The sequence below is a fragment of the Dendrobates tinctorius genome, unplaced genomic scaffold (genome assembly GCF_039654945.1).
Source record: "Dendrobates tinctorius isolate UK_male_01 unplaced genomic scaffold, ASM3965494v1 ptg000111l, whole genome shotgun sequence".
Classification (NCBI taxonomy): domain Eukaryota; kingdom Metazoa; phylum Chordata; class Amphibia; order Anura; family Dendrobatidae; genus Dendrobates; species Dendrobates tinctorius.
Window position 1 is genome coordinate 26,583,114 of NW_027361779.1, and position 22,803 is coordinate 26,605,916.

The 22,803-nt window shown below is 41.4% G+C and overlaps 1 protein-coding gene across 4 annotated transcripts in view; it reads left to right on the plus strand.

Annotated features, from left to right (window-relative positions):
• The window catches only part of RNGTT (RNA guanylyltransferase and 5'-phosphatase), a 601,184-nt gene that overhangs the window by 332,224 nt on the left and 246,157 nt on the right, over positions 1-22,803 (plus strand). For 3 of the 4 annotated variants that reach the window (XM_073589590.1, XM_073589588.1, XM_073589591.1), the window contains exon 12: positions 447-515. The exons of the other annotated variant lie outside the window; for it this stretch is intronic. In XM_073589590.1, the coding sequence (XP_073445691.1) occupies positions 447-515 (69 nt within the window). The remainder of the gene's footprint in view (positions 1-446; positions 516-22,803) is intronic. 4 annotated transcript variants of the gene reach the window in all.

The following is a 22,803-nucleotide window of genomic DNA, read 5'->3' on the forward strand; positions in this document are numbered from 1 at the left end:
ACAGAAAGGAGCTAGCTTATCTCTTGAGATCAGCAGTCACCCAGCCCCCTTCACAAACATGACTGGTAAGTTGAGTCCAATGTGGAAGAGATCAGCTCACATTTCCTTATTTAAGTATATTAGCAAGTTGCATCTGTTTGCACAACTTTACAAGTATAAACGTTTTTTTGCTTCCCAAAAAATTATTTTTTCAAGCTGAGCAACTGCTTTTTGTTGTTTCAAAACCGTTCAATGTTGTTTCAAAGATTATTCACAGAAAACCAATTTCTTGCTCCAAAGTTTTAATGTAGGCAAATAAGAACAGTATCTGAAATAGAAGTGAAAAAAGGTGAATGTAGCCGCATAACAAAAGTGCTCGAGCTTATATGTAGATAAATGTTGCGTTCCACTTTAATAACTTATACTGATTTTTTTTCTTCTAACATTATGACTTTTATGATTGACAGCTGCTCGAAGGAAGCTTTGCTAGAGAGGTCAGCCACGAAGTTGATGGACTCATCTTTCAACCAACTGGGGTAAGTTCAGTCTGGCACTGTAATCTCTTCTAATACCGACATTGCGTTATGATCTTCCCTCCCCGGACAGAAGTCTATAAAAATCAAATTATACTGGTGATTAAAATTCAGTAGCACTAATTCCACGTTTATGTAAAATGCCATGTTATATTATTTTGTTGAATTCATAAAAGTTATTAAAAGATATTTACCAAGTTTAGACGTTATTCACAATCTATAGGCTAGAGGACAACTTACTGGGACCCTCAATGCGAGTGGTGCTCTGTAGAGGCTGATCTGAATGAAGCAGAGCACCTCCCTCCATTCATTCCAGTAGAGAAAGAGTGGAAAGGAAGTGCGCATGCTCCACCTGTGTTCCATTCAGACAGAGCTCGGGGGAGCACATTCTCAACATCATTAGGGGTCTCAGAGGTTGAAGCCATTGACGATCAATGAGCTATCCTTTATCTAATGGAAGGGGCTCACTTATATTCTGGTGACTACTCTAAGAATTTAGATCATCCTAATATCTGTGTAATTTGAATCACATATATTTCCTGTTGGCAGACGTAGCCTTCAGAAATGAAGGGTTTAATATTTCATAAGTAATTGTTGATGGCGATATTAAGTTTACTTTAAGTCCCTGCATTGTGATTGCATTTGACACTATGGAATTGGCAGGCTGTATTGGCAGCTGTATAGGGCTGCCTTGTAGTGATGCCTGTTTTCTTTTTTTTTTTCTGATGTTATGTGAATGGTTTCTAATTTTAATTTAAAACCTACAATAATACTAGGGACATAGGGAACCTGGAAAAACATTAAATACTCTTTGAATTATTGATTTTTTACAGAGTTAACATTGTAACACCTGTTTCACCCTCGGGAATAGTAATCATCCCCTTAGTTTGGTAACCTGTTTCACCATATATAGCATCCGTAATCACCAGCAAACTGTTTCTTGTCACTCTTTAAGGAGGGAGCAGCACAGTAAAAAAGTTCTTCATTGTAAAGGGGCAGAGGCTAGTAGGGCTGACTCGTGTTTCTAATTAATTATGCTTAAAGAAGCCTCAGCTTACACTTGAGACATTCTACATTTCTACTCCATGGAGACATTATATGGATACAAATAAAAAACTTTTTACCTTCTACAGCCTATGTGTATCACAGTACATTGAGTAAGATGAAAAATTACTTTACTTCTATTTTAACCCATTCTGCAGTGTGTCACCAGTATATATTTTTGTAAGTATTACTTTATTTAATTGTGATTTTATGAAAACTACGGTAAGAAGCCCAGTAAGTGATACATTGCTGGAATCAGTCTCTGTATTATGCTGCTCTCAGATTAAGTGGCAAACACCTGCTGTCACATTCTTTTTAAAGTACCGATTATGAAACCACCAGTCTGAAAAAGATGATTATCATGGAAATGCCACGCATATTGGGACGGTGTCTTAGTAAGAGAGACCCAGAAGAGTCATTTTAATTGCATCAATGATGTCCTGCTCTGCCAGCAAGAGATTACAGTGCTAGTATCCCGATAGTGCTGCTATGCATAGCTGCCATTATACAATAAAGCACACAGACACACATTCAAATAGATTAAGAATTTGTGGTTGTGCATGTAAATTGAGATTGGAAGACTGAAGAAGGAAAGGTTTGGCACCCGGCAGAGGTGCTGGAGTTGGAATAGTAGGGTTCCAGGGCATGTGGTTGTCACAGGATTGTACCTATCTTGTTATTTTTGAAGATGGATTGAAGAGATGCTATAATAAGTGGCAGATAACATTTTAATATGTAGGTGACAGTACATTCTAATTATGCACATCTCGCAATCCATGAGTATAAGTAGAGTTATCTATATTCCTTCAAAGCACCATATACTGTATATGCACAGATATGGCTGAAGTTTGACGAAGCATATGCCAGTATCATCATATTAACCTGTCTCATCAAGTCAGACATGTCAAAAACAAGTCATTTGTTTTGATGACTGTCATATTTTTTTTTACTTTCCAAATTCTTCAACAACTCCTGCTTCTTTATATTCACTTCTGCACTTCTGTACATCTCAAATTAAACTGTACTGAACCAAGCTGCATATTCATGAGGTACATGATCTAAATATTTCATACGAACTTCAAAAAAGATATGAAACTAACCATAACATCTCAAAAAACGGGTGAATAAGAAAGCAACTGCAGTAGCTAAGAAGACTTGTTCCCGATAATCGTGTACGTTTAGTTCATTTTGCTGAGAGGGCACATGTCAGTTTTTAAATTGTATATATTTATTTTTTTTAGTGTGTGACCACCTAGTGATTATCATGTCAATTGCAACTTGTGAAGGATTTTGCTAGAACATTAATAATAATAATAATAATCTTTTATATTGCGTTAACATATTCCGCAGCGCTTTACAGTTTTGCACACATTATCATCACTGTCCCCGATGGGGCTCACAATCTAAATTCCCCTTCAGTATGTCTTTGGAATGTGGGAGGAAACCGGATTACCCGGAGGAAACCCACTCAAACATGGGGAGAACATACAAACTCCTTGCAGATGTCCTTGGTGGGATTCAAACCCAGGACTCCAGTGCTGCAAGGCTGCAGTGCTAACCACTGAGCCACCGTGCTGCCCATTACAATGTTATATTTAATTTGCACTATAAGACATTGGTACTCATCTATATATCCAGTCTTGCATGCTTTGTATGAGATTTTAATAATTGTATCATTTTTATGAAGACTTTATGAACATTTTAAGTTATTCATACTCTGTGCCAGAGCCCATCTAGTGGGTATGGTCTCGCTCCCTTACACTTTAATGGAGCAAGACCACACCCCCTAGTCGGCCACGTCCACCATACAGCTGGGTCACTATTCGGTGTGTGACCTCACTCAATCATCGAACGCTACTCGCCACTGTGAGCGAGCCCTTAATGGATGGATTGAAGCTAAATTATCTAATATGTATGCTGAACTTTAAAATCTTTTGGAATAAGTGATTTCCACCAATGTCATTGTGAGCGCCGTGTAGTGTCCTTCAACCTCTACCACAAAAGTCCCATACCCAAATGAAAACCTTGCGAATTGCACTTTCTCAATTTTATTAATGTACGTTTTTATTATAGGACTATTTCTAGTGGTGCAGCGCCACAAGTTTCCTCTGTGCTCAATAGGGTTGTGATGTCTTAAGGTGCAAGTCTGCATTCTCTTTTTGTGTGACTGCAGACTTGTGACTCCTCTCATCGTGCACACTACGTGCTGTGAGGATTCAGCCACATTCCAATTAGACTGCCAGGCCTCGCTCAGTACACTTGCATTGAGCAAGTCTGTGCCCAGCTAGTCAGCCCGTGACTGCGTGTATGCAAATCACATACGTGCGTCAAATGCCCAACTCTCCAGGCACCAGAGAATCGTGTAGTGCATTCGTTATGAGGATACACAAGTCCGCAATCACATAAAGTGACTACAGACAACCCCAATAACAAATTCAAGCTTCCCTGGCTACTTTTTATGTGGATGTTCAATAGCTTACTATCTTTTAAATATCAATTTAGATTCCATGATTTCGCAGTTCCATGTAAACTTTCCATTCATTATTTGCAAACATTTCTCCAAGTAGATGAGCTGTACAAAAATGCAGTAAGGCAAATGGAGAGATGTAGCCACTTACAATATCTCATTAATTAATATCTTTTATGCCTTACCACACAACATAACTTCTATCATGAATGCCTGCAGCTGTTTTTGTTATTTTTGGGATCTTCTTTTTTAGCTATTTTTGCTGCTGTTAACAATTTTGCATGTTTCAAAGCAGATTATTTTAATTACAGTCTTAACTCCAATTATCGCTTGCGTTTTCACTTCTTCGCTTTGTTCAATAGCCGTAATTGATTCTATTCAAGTTCTAAATTTATCTATTTTTGTGCTGAATTAAATTGACATAGCATCATATTTCATACTCTCAGCATAACTAGAACCCATGTTATCCTGTATAGTTAGGGTGGTATACCCAGTATCCTCTTAAAGTGTTCTTTCCTGCACTGACTGTGTCACAGGTTGTCATATGTTTGTACTGCCAAATGTTTCTGTCTCTCTGAGATTTGAAGTTACCTGTTAATACCAGTAATGTCATGTTCATTATGCTGTGATCAGGGTTACTGTGATTAGGGATCCAACCCTATGGATGGAGACAAACCCCTTGGTGGCCTCAGAAAGACCTTTTTGAACCAGGGCTACCATCCAAGAACAATTGAAAACCAGATTGCAAGAGCCACCAGATTATCAGAGAATCACCTGCTACATTACAAAACTAAACCTAAACAAGAAAGCAACTTGCTGCCTCTAGTAGTCACCTACAATCCAAATCTGGAGGTGCTAAGGGGAGCTGCATGGAAATTTCAGCCTTTACTACAAAAAGATGCCTGATTACAAACCATATTTCCAGACCTTCCACTGTTTTAGGCAGCCCCCAAATCTAAGGAGCATCATTGTCAGAAGCTCCCTGTAATGTAAAAATCCCCAACTCACATCCGGACTACAAGATCCCATGTACTTTCAGCTGCATCACATCTAATGTGTCCTTAATTATACGTACCGAATGTCCAGCTCGGGTCTATATGTAAGAGAGGCAGGGCAAAAGTTTAGAAAAAGGATGTATTCTCATCACCACACCATAAAAGAATAGATCTGTGGCCAAACATTTTTGTATCCCTGATCACAGCATCATGGACATGAAATTTCTGGTATTAAAAGCTAACTTCAAATCTCAGAGACACAGAAACATTTGGGAGTATAAACCTATGACAACCTTCCTTTGACACAGTGCAGGAATGAATGTGTCCCATGGATTTATGCCTTTCCATATCAAGTAAGGAATGTGCTTCTCAGACCTTGTGGGGCCATCACAACCATGGACCAGACCTCAATCACAGGGCAATAAAACTTTCACACTCCTTATCTATGAAATGTTCCATTATTTACAGCCACATCTGTTTTCTATTGGTCCCACATTGATAGTTCTGCTTCACATCACTTGTCTTATCTATTGCATTATTCCTGTGTCCTGTTGTGCATAAATATGTGACTCTTAAGATTTTGTGTTATTGTATGCCTGATGAAGAGACCTAAGTATTTATTTATTTTATTTACTTATGTAGTGCCATTAATTGCACAGCGTTTTACAGATATTATCGGCACTGTCCCCATTGGGGTACACAATCTAGATTCCCTATCAGTATGTTTTTGAATTTTGGGAGTAGTACTCGGGGGGAGAACATACAATCTCCTTGCAGATGTTGTCCTTGATGGTATTTGAACCCAGGTCCCCAGCGCTGCAAGGCTGCAGTGCCACTGTGATGCCCATAGTCTCTTGCAATTTGTTACCTACCATCTTATCAGTTAGCCTTGAAAATGTATCAACCACTGAGGACACTGAAATCATCTTAATAATTTTTCTTAAATCATTTTTCAAATGCACAACAAAATGCAATCACTTATACTCCTAATAGGTGTTGCAATAACCTTTTCTAGGCTCTGTTCACATGCCCAGTCCAGTTGTCATTCATATATAACAGAGCCAGTATTAGAAAAAAACACATCCCATTGACTTCAGTGTTTAGCGGATATTTTTTTTTTTTTTTATAGAGAAAAACATTTTGTAGACTACATTTGAGAAAGTAAGCAAGCAGCATTTTATGTCACTTCCGTTCCTATTCAAATGAATTGGTCCTGTACTCGAACATCTTATTTGCCTTTTTAATATCCAAAAATGGTTCCAAAAGCGAAATGTGTGAACAGCGCATTAGCAAGTTGAAAATACCAAAGAAAGTTATGTTCTAATTGAATTTTCGCCCTAAATTGCAAGGCACCCTTACCTGTATTTACTACTTGAAGACCCCATGTCAAAAATCTGCTACTTTTGCAAGTTAGACTAGAGGAATTGATGCTTTCTTGCTTTTTTAAGACGAAGGGTGGTCAGATCAAATATTGAATTCAGATTTGATGTATCATATTTTTCTAACAATAAGACGTACTTTTTTTTCCCCATAAATTTGGAAGGCAAATGGGGGGGTGCGTCTTATAGTACGAATGCAATCTTACCGAGGGGTTGCGGCAGTGATGCAGCAGGGTCCCTTCCTCTGGGAGCCTGCGTCGGCAGAATTGTGGCGATGCTGTTGCTGGTGAACAGAGTACATCATTGGTTTCTCGGCAGCTTTTTTCCTGAAGCTGTGGCCTGCCTCCAGCAGCATGTGTGCTGATTGGGATCTCGGCCCAGCCGAGATCTCAGTCTGCACACGTGCCACCTCCAGCCACCATTTTCTTGAATCTGTGGGTTTCAGGGAAGTTGCTGCTGGAGGCCGCGTGTGCACAGACTGAAATCTCAGCTGGGTCGAGATCCCAGTCTGCGCACTGGCCATCTTCAACTTCAGGAAAATGTCCTCCGGGAAACCAATGATGTACTCCCCTCTGCTCACCGGCAACAACGGGCCGCAGCATCGCCATACTTCTGCTGCCACCGGCTCCCTGAGGCACTTCCGTCTCCGCGACTGGCTCCACGCAACACACCTGCTCTGCCTCACCGCTGACACCGGGCCTGCAGCATCAATGTATAAGACTAAATATAACAATTTAATGCACATTATACATGCGACCATGACTGCAGCGCAGGCTCCGGGACCTGCTTACTGAAGGTAATTTTTTTTTTTCCAATACATATAATAATCAGGATATAAAATAGGGGGGGCAAGTGAGTGAGGGATCAGTGACCTGTCAGAAGCCATACTGGTGAATACCTATTCAGAGCACCACATGAAGACCCCCCCCCCCCACAGGCCGCCCCGGAGCACAGTCATATCATTAACTCAAAACTGAAAATAGAGATTAAACAACCATAAGACGAATTTCATCAACCAAGATACCATTTTAATCAGTATAACGGCGCCGACCTAACACTGTGTGTTGGTTACTGTGCACTTTGCCTCATACAATAATTTATTTTTTTTTTGACGGGTCCCCCAAAAAATAAGCCTATCACAGGGTTTCTCACTGCTGGAACCCCTCAGCAATCAGCTGAATGCCACTAGAAAACACAGATGCAAGCAGGGCTGTGGAGTCAGTGCTCATTTTGGTGGCGTCGGAATAAAATGGACCGACTCTTTTAGACTCCTAAAATATATAATAAATTGGGTAGAGTCGTTCAATGCAGAATGTGCTGTATATTTTTTCATAGGAATTTGGGAAAGTTATGAAATGTCCTAGAAATGGATGTTCTATTCCTAATCTAAGGTTACATTCACACACAGCGTTTTTTGAGGATACGGTTTTCAGCTGCAAAAGCAGATCAGCTTTTTAAAAACCCGCATCACCTGAAAGGTTTTTGAGCTCATAGATAATGTTTTCAATAGCAAAAGCAGATTAGAAGCCTGCTCTATCTATCCATCCTTTGGTGTTTCTCTGAAAAGAGAGAGCTTTAGAAAATTAGTGATTGAAGAAGCTCTTAAACAAAAGGAAGATCTTAAAAAGACTCTCAAAAGATGCTTCATGTTTCTTGAAATGGATGCCGGCACACGTCACAGAGTGAACTATTTTGCCATCAATGTTCAATACGTTTGTGACAACAAAGAAATTGTTACCAAGACACAGACAGTAAAAGATACTAAAGCTCATCACAGCAGCCAGTTTCTCCAGGCCTTAGTGGAAAAAGTTCTGCAAGATTATGAACTCAAAAAAGAACAGGTTCTTGCTATTGCAATGGACAATGCTTCAAACATAAGTACAATCAAACTGATGAATGAGAGTAATGAACAACAGCTAGAAGAAAATTTTAGGATTCAGTATGTTTGAGATGGAAGGCCACAGTGCTGTTCATGTAACTGAGGAACAAACAGAAATTACAACAGAAGAACAGCAAAATTATACTGTAGAAATAGATGATCTTGTTGAAGCTGCTTCAAAACGCTTTCATATTCATCACATGCTCTGTGTTGTGCACACACTGCAGCTGGCAATAAGAGTCTGCAAGATGGATATGCTGAAAATCTGATTGGAAAAGTGAGGAAATTGGTTATTGCCGCCAGAACCCCTAAAATTGATTCCATCTCTAAGAGACTTGCTGGGAAAGGGGCAGTTGTTGATCAAGCCACTCGGTGGGGCAGAACTTATTTAATGATTGAACGATTGTTTGAACTAAAACCGTTTCTTATAGATATGGCTGTAATATACTGTAAGGCATGATGTTTCTAGAACATGCTAGTAATCTCCCATTTCACTCTGAGGAGAAAATCGCCTTGTCACACCGCAGCATCCCCCCTCCTTTTGTTTCTTCCTTCCTCCACATACAGCTCTCTGCCTGCATTTGGGTAACAGGACACCATCCATTTCCTGTTGAGAAAGGAATGTTAATTAGTTAAGCTAAAGAATTCCTGTGTCCTGGCCAAGAAGCTAAATAAAGTTATAGGAAATATTAAAAGAAGCCTAGCATGCACTCCGCTCATGCCAGAGATATAATAATTACATTTCTCTGATCTGAGTGGACCCGGCTTCGCTACGGTGGCTTTTGCGAAGTTTTCGGACCTCCAGAACCTGAGAGATGGATTGCTCCCAAACGGAGTGTCCTAATTATGGCATGCCTGATGTTTTATTATATTCGTTAAACTACAACCAGCTAGACCCTCCGTGAGCGTATACTTATGTAGTTAGTATAAGTTTTTAGTTAAATTGCAAGCCAGAGAATAGGGGGGTTGGACCTCACCAGACCTCCCCTTTCATGAGATCACAGACCCTGGGCATTAAGGTACCCCTCCCGTACAGTGCTTCAGTTTGAGCTGCAGATGCCCTGCTAGAAAGATCTGCCGATGTCTGGTTGCGGCCCATCCCCCAGCCACATGGTCTGCCTAATACCAACTATGCACATGTAAGTGTTATTCTGCCTTTTAATCCTTTTGTTTTATACTGCATTGTACATATTTAATGTCTCGACTTTGTAATAACCTTTTATCTGTGTAATCACTGCCTGCATTTTTGGGAATAAATGATAAAAATTATCAGTTTGCCTCCATGCTCTGAGAAACGAACTATGCGCCTTTTTTAGATGATCGCTACTAATTTGGGGGTTTGCCACGTACCCTCTTAATTAACTCTTTGATTAAGTGAATCGTGGCTGGTGGCAGCGTGGTGTGTTCGGTTGGTTGGGCTAGTTGGCAGTCCGAAAGGGTCTTATATTGCTGAATGAGGGGCTGAGGCCCAAAGCATTGATAATTCCCTCACTGCAGTAGCCTAATTGCCCGTGCACAACAAGCAGCCCGTCCGGCGACTGACTATCCTAGGTGCAGTTCCCTGACTGACCTGAAGGTAAGGGGGCGCCGGAGAGCTGCGAGTTCCAAAGTGGAACTGAGAAGGTGGGATATACATAAATCCCCGCAGTTCTTGGAAGGTTGTTAAGCCCCCACTGTGCCTATGATAGCAGTGTGCCGGCAGTGCGTCGCATCCCTCCGTCCGCTGACATACTGGTGTCAGTGGTGGGATTGTGACGTATTGGTGGCACAGGGTGCTGCGCTGTTGTTCGTCACAATTTGGTGGCAGCGGCGTGCTGTCGTCACATATTGGTGACAGCGGTGGGATCATGACGTATTGGTAGCACAGGGTGCTGCGCTGTCGTTCGTCACAATTTGGTGGCAGCGGCGTGCTGTCGTCACAATGGTGAACCCTCAGGTAACCCTAAATGAAGGTCAGTGGACACAGGTGGCTGAATTAAAGGAATTGCTTAATCACCCATTTACCGGTGACTAAAAAATTACAAGCTGAGAATTTAACTCCTGGCATTTTCATAAGGGAGTGGAAGAACTTGCTATTTTGCCTGTCCCAAAGAGGAGGTTTAATCACAGGTGTCATTTCTGCTTCAATGAAATGGAGAGAGACACAGCTATTGGAAAATGACATTTTTCTGGCAGCTGTTTATGTGGACCCAAGTCATCGTATACTGCTTGATAATCAACGGCTTACTAAAGGAAAAGAAGCTCTCACTGAGGTAGCAGTTAGGATGAGTGGCCTACAAGAGGACTGCCAGCCGCAAGAGGACTTGGGTCCTGACAGTGCTACTGCTGCCATATCTTCATCCTCATCAGATGAGGAGTTTGACTTTGACAAGTATTTGGATGACATGGAGCAGGCAAAGCGTTGCCGCAAGGAAAAAGATTTCACTCCGTCTCCTATAGCAAGCAGATTGATCATATTTCAACAAAATCTTTCACTTGCTCTCAAAGAAATAGAAAAATTCAACCGTTCATCAAAACTGACTGACTGTGCATGAGGCAATTCCTTTATACCCGGAAATTGTTAGAGATGTTGCCCATGTGGTTACGGCTTTGCCTCCACCCCAAGTTAGTGTAGAGAGGTTGTTCTCTGGCCTTAAAATTATTAGGTCAGATTGAGGTCATCTATGATGGAGGATCTGATGGAGGCAATTCTATTTCCTAGAACAAATTCATAGACTGCACAAATGTTATTTAGTATGTTTTTGTTGAAAACTGTTTTTTGCCACTTACATAGTTTATTACATAGTGTGTGTGTGTGTATGTATGTATCTGTGTATGTGTATATATATATATATGTATATACAGTATATATATATATATATATATATATATATACACAGAATATGTAATCGATGTTACATAGTGTACTACATAATTACAATTTATTACAGTTTTTTGTGTTCTAAAGTTGTATTCCAATAAATATATAATGTTCTATCTAAATATCTTGATTATTGTATCATAAAAATGATTAAATGTCTGATGTTCACATTGTGCTACAATAAATTTTTCACTTAAATATAAGCAATATATGTGGGAGTCGGAGTCGTGGAGTCGGTGTAAGGGAAATTGAGGAGTCGGAGTCGCAGGTTTGGCTTACCGACTCCACAGCCCTGGATGCAAGTATGGAAATTCTAGTTCCTTCACAAAGAGAGAACCTTTAAGCTACGTTGCCACGATTAGCTTTTGGTGGGATTTTGATGTTGCAGGTTTCCTGCATGTTGCAGGTTTTTGTTTTTTTTTTAAATACACAACTTAAAATACTCACCGAAAACTCATAGTCTGAACGTAACCTTGTAACTGCGCTCTGCACAGGCAATTTGAAAGAAGTATCCTCTCTGAATTACCTCTTAGATTACTTTAAAATAGCTGATAATGCCAATCTGTTATTAATTTAATAATAATAATACATTTTATTTCTATAGCGCCGACATATTCCGCAGCACTTTACATTTCAGAGGGGACTTGTACAGACGATAGACATTACAGCATAACAATAATCACAGAGATCATAACAGATACCAAGAGGAATGAGGGCCCTGCTCGCAAGCTTACAGTCTAAGAGGAAAGAGGGGAGACACGAAAGGTGGGTGGTAACAGTTGCCTTGATTGTATGGATCAGCCATAATGTTAAGTGTGTAAAAGTGCAGATTAATTCATAGAGACAGCTATTATTTCACTTTGGGTTATATTCTTTTCTAGTTATAGCATATTTATTTTTTCTTTGTTTCCTAAATACATTTGAACTCGAATTTTAGTATTTCTATTTTTTTTAAGAATTCTTTCTGTTCATATGACTGGTAAATTGCAGTCACGCCAGGGCATTGGTAACATTTATTTTTGCTTGGGTCTGCTATTTCTGATAAATCTGCGTGCTGAATGAGTAGTCCAATTCAGCAGGTTTGCATGGCACTTTGACAGCTTAATCCCTAGGAAATTTCATGCCACCGAAAGGCAATATTTCCCTATAAATATCTCTTTTACCTTCTCATTCAGAGCCAGAACTCCTTAGTTTCTTGTGTAGTTCTTCTATTTTTATGAGGTATGTAAATACTTAGACTTGAACTTATTTATCTATTAGGAATCTGCAGATATGCAGCTAGATACCATGAATTGCGTTCTGGCTCCAAAATTGCAGCTAGGTGTATTATTGAAATGCTCCGGCTAGAAAATACACTATGAAGATCCTCCTGGGGATCATATAGAGAGAGGAGAATAGTCTGGCACTGCCCTCTGTCTGCTCTTCCCAGTGCAGCTGCAATTGTTTAATAAGTCTTTCCCTCCTGGGTATTTAGGGTGAGACCTGCCAATCATCTGCTTCATCCCTGGAAAAAGTTATCCTAGGGCAGCGATGGACTAGTACTGTCTCAGGACAGACCATAATGAATACCTCGGAGCATTTCAGAGAATAATATGCCTAGCTGCAATCATAGTTTGGGCAGCATAAATCGCCTTACAGGTTCCATTTAAATTTACAGTATTGTACGAGTGGATATACAGAAACTTACACGCCCCTTTCACTAGCCCCAGTGAATCATAACTTCAGCGCGGTAGGATGTCCACCAGTTCCTCGTTCAAAATATGTCTGGTCTGTTAACAGGGTCATATCGGGCCAGGCACCAACCCCCCAATAGCATGTGAGATTAGACCATTAGATAAGGTTGAATGATATATTTACTACACAATGGTTATAGGTATATAATGGTCAGATATGCAAATGCAATAGTGGTAGGACAAAGGGTATAAACAATATATAGTCAATTACCAGTTAGATCAAAGGCCTGGCATGTGAGGGAGGGGCTGCCACATGGGAGGCTTGTGTTCCCCTGGATGTGTGACTTATCCTCATTACCTCCCAGAGAAAAAGCAATAGAAAAATGCTGCACACAAGCATTTAACCCTCTGGTCACTTCCCTCTTGCCCTCTGGGCTTAGCCTAAGGCTAAGTTCACATGTACCGGAACTCTCGCGGAAATTACCGCGAGAATTCTGGAATTCCATTCCGCGGGAAAATCGCATTTTAAATTCCTGCGGAAAAACTAGCATTTTGCAAGCTTAATTAGCTTGCAAAATGCTAGCGTTTTCCAAGCGATCTGTAGCATCGCTTGGAGAACTGATTGACAGGTTGGTCACACTCGTCAAACACAGTGTTTGACAAGTGTGACCAACTTTTTACTACTGAGGCCGCCTATGCAGCATCAGTAGTAAAAGATAAAATGTAAAAAAAAATAAAAAATGGTGTTATTCTTACCTTCCCGACGTCCCGCGCAGCCGTTCCCAATAATCCTTTGCGAAAATGCCCGCAATGACGTACGTTCTCGCGGGATTGCAACGTCTCGCGGTAATTCGCGATGACGTTGCGCGAATGACCTCGATCCCGCGAGAACGGACACCATCGCGGGCATTTTCGCAAAGGATTACTGGGAACGAGAGCGTGGAGAGAGGTGGGAAGGCTGCGCGGGACGTCGGAAGGTGAGAATAACAATATTTTTTATTTTAAAATCTATTTTTTACAGGGATATGGTACCCAAAGCCCGGAGGACAGTCTCCTCTCCTCCGGACCGTGGGTACCATCCGCAAATGTTCTGCATACTTGGTGTGCACAGCCACATGCGGGAAGTAAGCGGAACAATGCTTTCCTATGGGTGCGGGATCGCCGCGATTCTGCAAAATTAATGAGCATGCTGCGGTTTTTACCGCGAAGCGATTCCGCCGCGGTAAAAACCGCAGAATTAGCACAGTATTGCGGAATCCCATAGGAATGCATGGAATGCTTATTTTTCACGTTTTCACGGCAAAATCGTGCGGTTAAAACCGCCGCGGAAACGCGAAAAAAATGCAACGTGTGAACTCAGCCTAAATCTCCTTCCCTGGAGGTTTGGAGATTAATCTCCCAAAACCTATGAAAAGATTATAACTCCTTTCTGGGCAGTCCTAGGACAGCGGTTCTGGCGCCATTGGATCCGACCGGACCCCTGCTACTCAGAGAATAAACACAGTTTTCCTACCAAGCTGCTAGTGCCTGTTCTATACATCTCCCTTCCTGTGCATGTTAGAATGACTCGAGACCCAGGCAGGAGCTTGCACTGGTCTGGGTATCTCAGAAATATATATGATGTACTTCTATGATGTATAGTATTTCCATAGCTCCTTCATGATAAATCCAAAGGGAGTTCGTAGCTATATTCCACGCTGCCGCTTTAGACAAATTCCAGAAGAACGCTGTATGTTTGTAGTGGTTTTATTCTACGCGTTTCAGGGGTCACATGCCCCCTTCATCAGGAAATACCACAAAATACATACAGGTATCACAGACATAAATAGGTTTGAAAGGACACTTTCATGATAAATCCCTTTGGATTTATCATTTCTTCTGGTCACTGAAGACCTGTGGATCTGCAGCAGCCGCTACCTACACACTCTTATCTCACCCTAACCAGGTGAGCATATTTCAAAATATACTGTCCTTTGTAACGTGGATAAGACCCTATTGCGCTTTTTGTCTCTACCCCCACCCCCCCCCACCCCTTTTTTTGCATAGCTCCTTCATAAAATTTTAGCTGGCTGAATAAAGGACTAAAGGCCCCGTTACATACAACGATGTCCCAGCGATCCCACCAATGATCCGACATGGATGGGATCGCTGAGACATAGGCTGATCGCTGGTAACTTGTCATATAGACAGACTCACCAGCCATCAGGACCAGCAAGCAAGCTGGTATCTAGGGTAAGCAGCAGGTATCCAAGAGCCGCGCACCTCTTGGATACTCGCTGTTTATCCTAGATACCTGCTCCCAGCGTCTCTAATCGTTGGTTTCCCGCTGCCACACGCAGCGATGCGTGCTGGCCACCGGGAGACCAACGATCAAAAAATGGCGCAGGACGATCCTGCACGATCAGCGATACCCGACAGGGGGCAGGTCGCTGATGGATGTCACACACAGCGAGATCGCTGGAGAGATCGCTGATGCGTCAGAAAATCAGCGATCTCACTAGCGATCTCGCTGTGTGTGACGGTGCCCTAAGGCCACTTGGCTTGGATCCACAAGGGGTCTTCCTGTAGAAGGTTGGGGTATGAATCTTTTGTCTGAGCTGACCAGGTGTAATGTTACCACAGCACGTGCTAAAGGATTTTTTATAATTCCATGCCCAATAGTATACAGATGATTGACATGGAATTATGTCGCCAATATTCTTTACAGTCCCTTTACCTGTCAGGCTCCTGAGGCGAAGGAGTAACTTCTTCGCCAGTCACAATAAATGCCTTGGCACTGATGTAAGACCATTCTGACTTAAGAACAGAATGATATGTCCATAAGGTACATGATTGAGGAGACGGGGTTCTAATACCTTGGTTTAAGACCATCTGAGCTTTGACCAATACCATATGAGGTCTATATCCCTTTCTGACTGAGTCATGTATCAGAGGTGATGGTTATCACTAGGTTTTGTAGTCTCTTTACTCGAAAACTAAAGGGCCTTTTACACATAGCGATATCGCTAGCGATATCACTAAAGCGTCATCGATTTTGTGACGCAACAGCAATATCGCTACATGGGACACCTCCGACTGGCTCCCCCGCTGGCTATCGTTGATCGCGCGAGATCGTCCTGGTCCATTTCTCGTCGGCATCCTGCTGGCGCCGACGAGCGACTCCATGGACACGGGAGGAAGTCGTCATCAGAGCTGCCGTCTGACAGGAAAGTAACAACCGCCGACCGCTGCTGCTGGTGACATCTGCCTGTTTGGCAGCTCACTAGCGACCATTTAGCGATGCACCAGCGATCCTGACCGGGTCGTATCGTTGTCGGGATCGCTGTTGCATCGCTAAATGTAACGGGACCTTAATCTGTTTTGCATTTGTTTTGAATTAACAATCTTCTTGGTTGGATTGTATTATTAGCATCCATTTCAGTTACCGAATTGATGTCATTATAGACAATAGGATCAATTCTGTCATCACTAAATGAATGTTTTAGCATGGCTCTTCTATCTATTGAATATCTGTCACGGAATAGGGGTACCTTTGGCCGGCACATGGCTATCACATGTGCAGGGGGACTTATCTTAGTTATCCCACCGCTGCCAACAATGTGCTGAAAAACAGAAGGGGTACCTTTGGCTGGCACATGGCTATCACATGTGCAGGGGCGCTAATCTTAGCTATCCTACCGCTGCCAACAATGTGATGAAAACAGCAAACAAGGCTATTGACCTATCAATTTACCGCAGGGGCTTATTGTAGTTATCCCACTGCTCTTAACAATATGTCACAAACTGCAGGGATTTATGTATATCCCACGTTCCAGTTCCGCTTTGGAACTTGCAGCTCTCCGGCGCCCCACTTACCCTCAGGTCAGTCAGGGAACTGCACCTCGGATATTTGGTCGTCAGATGGGCCGCGTCACTGTGGACTGGCTATCAGGCAGGCTGCAGTGAAGGAATTATAAGTGCTCTGGCTGCAGCCAATCAATAGCTTATAAAACCCGTTCGTCACTTCCAGCACTACCCACCTAGCCCGGAACATACTTCGCTGCCACCAGCTCCGATTACTCTATTAATATTTCCAAATTAATAAAGGGGTACGAAGCCAACCCAAATTTGTAACATAATTAACTTCAGGCACGTGTACATTCATTATAGAGCATGGAGAAGACAAAACTAATAATTTTATGTTTTACTCCAAAAAGGTAGGCAGTGTTTACAGAAGGTATAAAAAGATTTTACAATATGAGACAATTAAAATATCTACAATGCAATTACAAAATAAAGAAGATTAAAACAGAAACACTCACATGTGGCTTAGATCATTCCAGGCTAACCATGCTGGCGGCGGAAGGGCGTTACGTCAAAATGCATCGGAGGGATCTTGGTGCAACAGCTTCCCAGGCAGTGACTGAAGGCTGGACTGACTGACAGTAACTTATACTTGTAGCCTGTGACATCACTAAAGGGGGTTGAGTTACCACCGCCCTCCCCTTTTTTCAGAGATACAGATTTGCTAAGAAAACATAATTATCATAACTTGGCTGGAGAACCTAGCAGAATAATGGCAGAACCATCACTCATCTTTTCTTGGAATTAGCTTTCTAACGACACTAAATACCGACTGGCCCACTCTGTTCAGGAGAAATCTATTTCTCAGGTTCTGCTGGCACTGGAACTGGGAAAAACATGGGCTAAGAAGCTCCATCGACTCACGTCTCAGATATGTAATCTTCATATTCCTACCATAAACTGGCATTGCATTATGTCCAAATGATTTGATTCTAACTCTAGGCTATGGAACAGCCAAGCACATGTTGAAGACACAAAGAGCATTCCTTAGGGAGGAGGGAGATCACTCACTGGAATCTCAGGTTACAGTGAATGTGTGTGGTGAGGCTGAAGGGGGGTCAAAAGAGACCCCAGCGTGTCTTGACACTTCACTTGGATAATTAACACATTCTTTCGGTAGGGGTGAGTAAGGAGTGAGGGAGAACAATGTTACAGGCTGCGAGTGAAGAAATCTTTGGTGCAGGGGGTTCACAGCTGCAGCTTGTGTGTGACAAGCCAGGGAATGTTCTGGAAAGGAAACCATAGATCATATTCACATTATCTTGACAATATCTTAGACCTCTTTTTTTGCCTAGTCTAGTTCATAGAATCATAGAATGTTAGAGTTGAAACCTGGACCTCCCTCCAGGGTCATCGTGTCCAACCCCCTGCTCAATGCAGGATTCGCTAAACCACCTCAGACAAATGTCTGTCCAACCTCTGTTTGAAGACTTCCATTGCAGGAGAACTCCCCACCTCTTGTGGCAGCCTGTCCACTCATTGATCACCCTCACTGAAATTTATTTTTTTTTTATATCTAATATGTATCTTTTCTATTTCAGTTTCATTCCATTGCTTCTCGTGTTTCTATGTGCAGATTAGAACAAAAATGATACCTTTACACTGTCCTTTGAGCAGGGGGTTGGACCAGATGACCCAGGAGGTCCCTTCCAACTCTACCATTCTATGATTGTATGACATCCCCTCACATATTCATAGAACGCTATTAAGTCTACACTTTTTTGCAAGGTAAACATTCCCACATCTGTTAACCGTTCCTCGTAGGACATAGTTTGCAGTTCACTCACCATCCTGGTTGCTCTTTTCTGAACTTGCTTCAGGTTTTCAATATCTTTTAGAGGGGGATAATTGCTTCACATGATAAAGAATGTATGCTTTTCTTAATTAATCTCAGAACTGTGTTTGCGTTTTTTGCTGCTGCATCACACTTTTGAGTTATATGCAGTCTGTGATCTATTAGTATACCCAAGTCTTTTTCACATGTGCTGTTGCTTAGTTCTATTCCTACCATTCTGTAGATGTAATTTTCGTTTTCTCCTTGCCCATATGTAGGATCTTCGATTTCTCCCTGTTAAATACCATTCTATTAGTCACTGCCCATTGTTCAATCGTATCTAGATCCTACTGAATCCTTTCTCTGTCTTCTCCAGTGTTATCTATCCCTCCTAGCTTTGCATAGTCTGCAAATGTGATTAGTTTATCTCCACTTTCCTTATCTAGATATAAAAATGTTGAACAACACGGGGCCCAAGACAGAACTTTGTGGTACCCCACTTGAAACACTCTTCCAATTGGATGTGCAACCATTTAATAACACTCCTTTGAGTACAATCACTGAGCCAGTTATGAATTCACGTACCATAGCCTTGTCAATCCCATACATAAAATGAGATAATTTATCAAATGCTTTGCTGAAGTCAATATATAACTTATCTACCGCATTTCCCTGATCCACGCACTCAATGATTCCATCATAGAAGGAAATTAGATTAGTCTGGCATGACTTCTTTGCTACAAACCCATACTGTCTCTTTAATTACTACGTTCTAATCCAAGTACTTACATACATGCTATTCAATAATTTTCTCAAAGATATTTCCTTGTATAGAAGTAAGGGTCACTGGCCTGTAATTTACTAGCTGCATATTCTTTTCTTTTTTGAAACTCGGGACAACATTTGCCCTTCTCCAATCTTCTGGGATTTCTCCTGTTCTCCAGGAATTTTCAGAGATTCTGGATAGTGGTTCTGCAATTTCCTCTGCGATCTTTTTCACTACCCTTGGATGTAATTCATCTAGACCAGGAGATTTAAATTCATTTAAATTGGCGAAGTGTTCCTTCCCCATTTCTTTGTTTATAGATAGTGTGGCTTCTTTTATTCCTTCCATAGCACAGTGAAGATCAGGTGATGCGACATTTGCTTTCTTAGAGAACAGTTGAAAAATAGGAATTTAAAAGTTTTGCCTTCTCAACTTTGTTTGACCATTTCACCCTTTTTATCCTGTAAAAATCCTATAACATCTTTGACTTTTTTTGCATTTAACCTACAACCAGAATCCATTTTAATTGCTTTTGGTCTCCCTTGGAAGCCTTACTTCATTACTTGCTTTAGCTTTTCTAACGCCCTGAATTCCCTGCAGATAGCATTATATTCTTCTTTAGATATGTCCTCCTCTTTCTATTTGATATACATTTTTTACCTTTTTAGCAAGTTATTAAGTTCTGTGTTCATCCATCCTGGTCTCTTATATGTTTCCAATTCTATCTTCTTTTCAGGATTACTACTGATTGGGCAGTTTGAATTTCATTTAACAAAGTTTCACATCCTTCTTGGTCATTTCTGTCCTTTAGAACATCCAGCCATTGGACTTTTCCTACCCTGTATCCATTAAAATCTCCCTTTCTGAAGTTCAACCTTAGTCTGTCCTTGCTGGTCTTCCTCCTCTTATAATACACTTTGAGGATAGCATGATCACTGTCTCTTAAATTCCCAGCTAGAGATGAGCGAATTTGTTCAGATTCGGTTCCGAATACGATCCGACTCAAATATTGTTTTTTGCAATATTCGTCAAACCTAGTTGAACGTCATTAGTCAATGGGAGTAAAAATTGCTGAATATGTTCTGAACTGATCATATGACATACATTCGACATGAGTAGTGTTCAAATATGGCTTGAATGTCAAAATCAGATTCGGGACCAGAATCTGAATAAATTCGCTCATCTCTATTCCCAGCCACCTTTACTTCCTCAACCACTTTCTACCTGTTGGTAAGAATTAGTATCAGCTCTTAGTACTTGTCTATGATGCTGTAAACAGAAATTTTCAAAGATGGAAATCTCAAACTATAGTTGTTTTGGCTTAAATAACTTACTACAGAGGGCTTAAAGGAGATATCTGGGACTTAAAAAAAAATGGCTTATAGTTGCTAACAGAGACAACCACCTGCCTGTTGAGCCCAGTGCCGGTCATTGTTGGCTGCTTCCAGAGATTCCGCTGCTCCCTGTCAACAGAGCAGCAGTTCCTGTTAACAGGGCAGAAATACTGTCATTATGCTGATTGACAGGAGGTTTCCCCAAATAGGCAGCGGAAAGCCAGCTGTCAATCAGCCTGAGAACAGTATTCCTGCCCTGTCAACAGGAAGACAAACTGCGGCTCTGTTGGTGTGACGTCAGCGGAATTCTGTGACAGCCCTCTGCCGGCTGAGAACAGTGCCAGGCACTACCGGCAGGTAGCAACTATCTGCCTGTTAGTGCTTAGGCACATTTATTTTTTTTTTTTTAAGTCCTGGATATCTCCTTTAACTTTACATCCTAAGGGGCACACCAAAAAAATGCTAAATCTACACTTGATAGCTTAGCGTTGGGTAGACTTGTTGACACTAGAAGAGCTTTTTACGGTCCAATCTTTGCCTTAGGGGTGCCTTCAATGCTAAATGTCAACAACATTGGGCTTGATGTTACATATAATATTTTAAGCAGGAGCAGTTGCTGGGCCCATGGGCCACTGGGAACCCTAGTCAATGCTTTAAGATTACCTGGTTCTTTGAATCACTTGACTTCTGTTTCCTTTAACATGCAAATTGCCTCTTTAGAGAGAAAGAGGACTTGAACTCTATAGCACCACCTGTTGGAAGTAGCGATCCTACAAGTCACAATCAACCCTTTAAAGAGTCTTGTAATATGACTAGGGATAAAAGCGAAATCAGAATTTCAATTTGCAGACACGGTGTTTTGGGCTGTTAGCCCTCGTCAGTGCAAAGTATGAGAACTGATTTGTCTAGGTGAGAGGCTCTGGACTGGGGTCTAAAGGGTAAGGTTTCTGTTTCTGGAGATTGACATACCAGCTCTGGCTTGACAAGGTAAGGAGGACATGCTAAGTCATTGTACCAGTTAGTATATACTTCTGTTTTTGGTTAGGTGATTTAACCAAAAATATAAGTGAAGTCTATAAATATATTTAGTCTTGTTGGCGCTCCAAATTGATAGAGACATTATTTTGATTGTGAAAGTCTTAGATAGCATTCAATCTTCCTTCCTGATGCACTATCCATTAAACTAGGATATTGTTGAGCTCTATCAGGAGTTGCTCCCTTCCTATCCGAGGATTTTTTGGTCATCATCTCTGAGGCTGTCATGGGTGAGGGGAAAAATAATTATAACCCATGACAGCACCGCTATTTATTCCCTCCCTCTGGCTTATGATTATTTTTTGGCTGGTGGTGGTTCTCAATCTTCTCACAATGAAGAATGGGCTTGAGTGAATGTATAAATAATAACAAGAATAATGATAATAATTTGGGTGACTCCTACTTGACTTCTTGGAAACTACATTGAAGGAGGAAAAGGGCATTGCCTTTTTAGGAAAATCAAATTACCGGTAAGTATTTATCATTTTTTTCGACATGCTGTGATAAAAAATAAGCTGAATGAATCTGAAGTGCAGCTTTTAAAAGGATTTTTTAGTTTTGGGACAAAAATCTGCACAGTCAATGCTGAATGGTGATAGCATGCGGTATATATGCTGTCAAGATTTTCCAATATTTCCAATGCGATTTGCATACATGTGATTTGCAGACTAGAGGTCACATGCTAACTAGACTCGGTTGACTTTTCTCAATGGAAGAGAATTGAGAGAAGACAGATGAGTTTAAGCGGCACATGTCCTCAAGTATAAAAATTGCATTTATGAGGTCATGTTGCATCCTGCTCGCATTTGGTATGGCTGGGAATAGTGACCATATAAAGTGCAGAATTTTGTTCCTAGACCAGACAACCCCTTTAAGTAATAATTGACTTGCTACAGATTTTTATTATTGACGTTACCCATTTTAAAGCTTAGGATGAAATATTCAGCAGTCCATGTGTGTGACCCAAGTTGTTCACTTGGTGTCACACTGCGTGAGGAAGGAGTAAGTAGACAACAACAATGGGGAGAGGTAGGGGGGAGCTAAAACACTAGGGAAGAGGGGAGTGGAGACCCCTAGGCATATCAAAAATCACCCTGTCTGCCCTAAACGTCCCTATATAGGTTCTGCACCTATCGCCGAGCAGAAACCTAATCCCTGCCTGACGCTAGCGATAGGACCTGGTTACGGAGCGGAGGGGTAGGAACTAGTCAGTCCCCACCACAACTAAAGACAGAGAGGGTG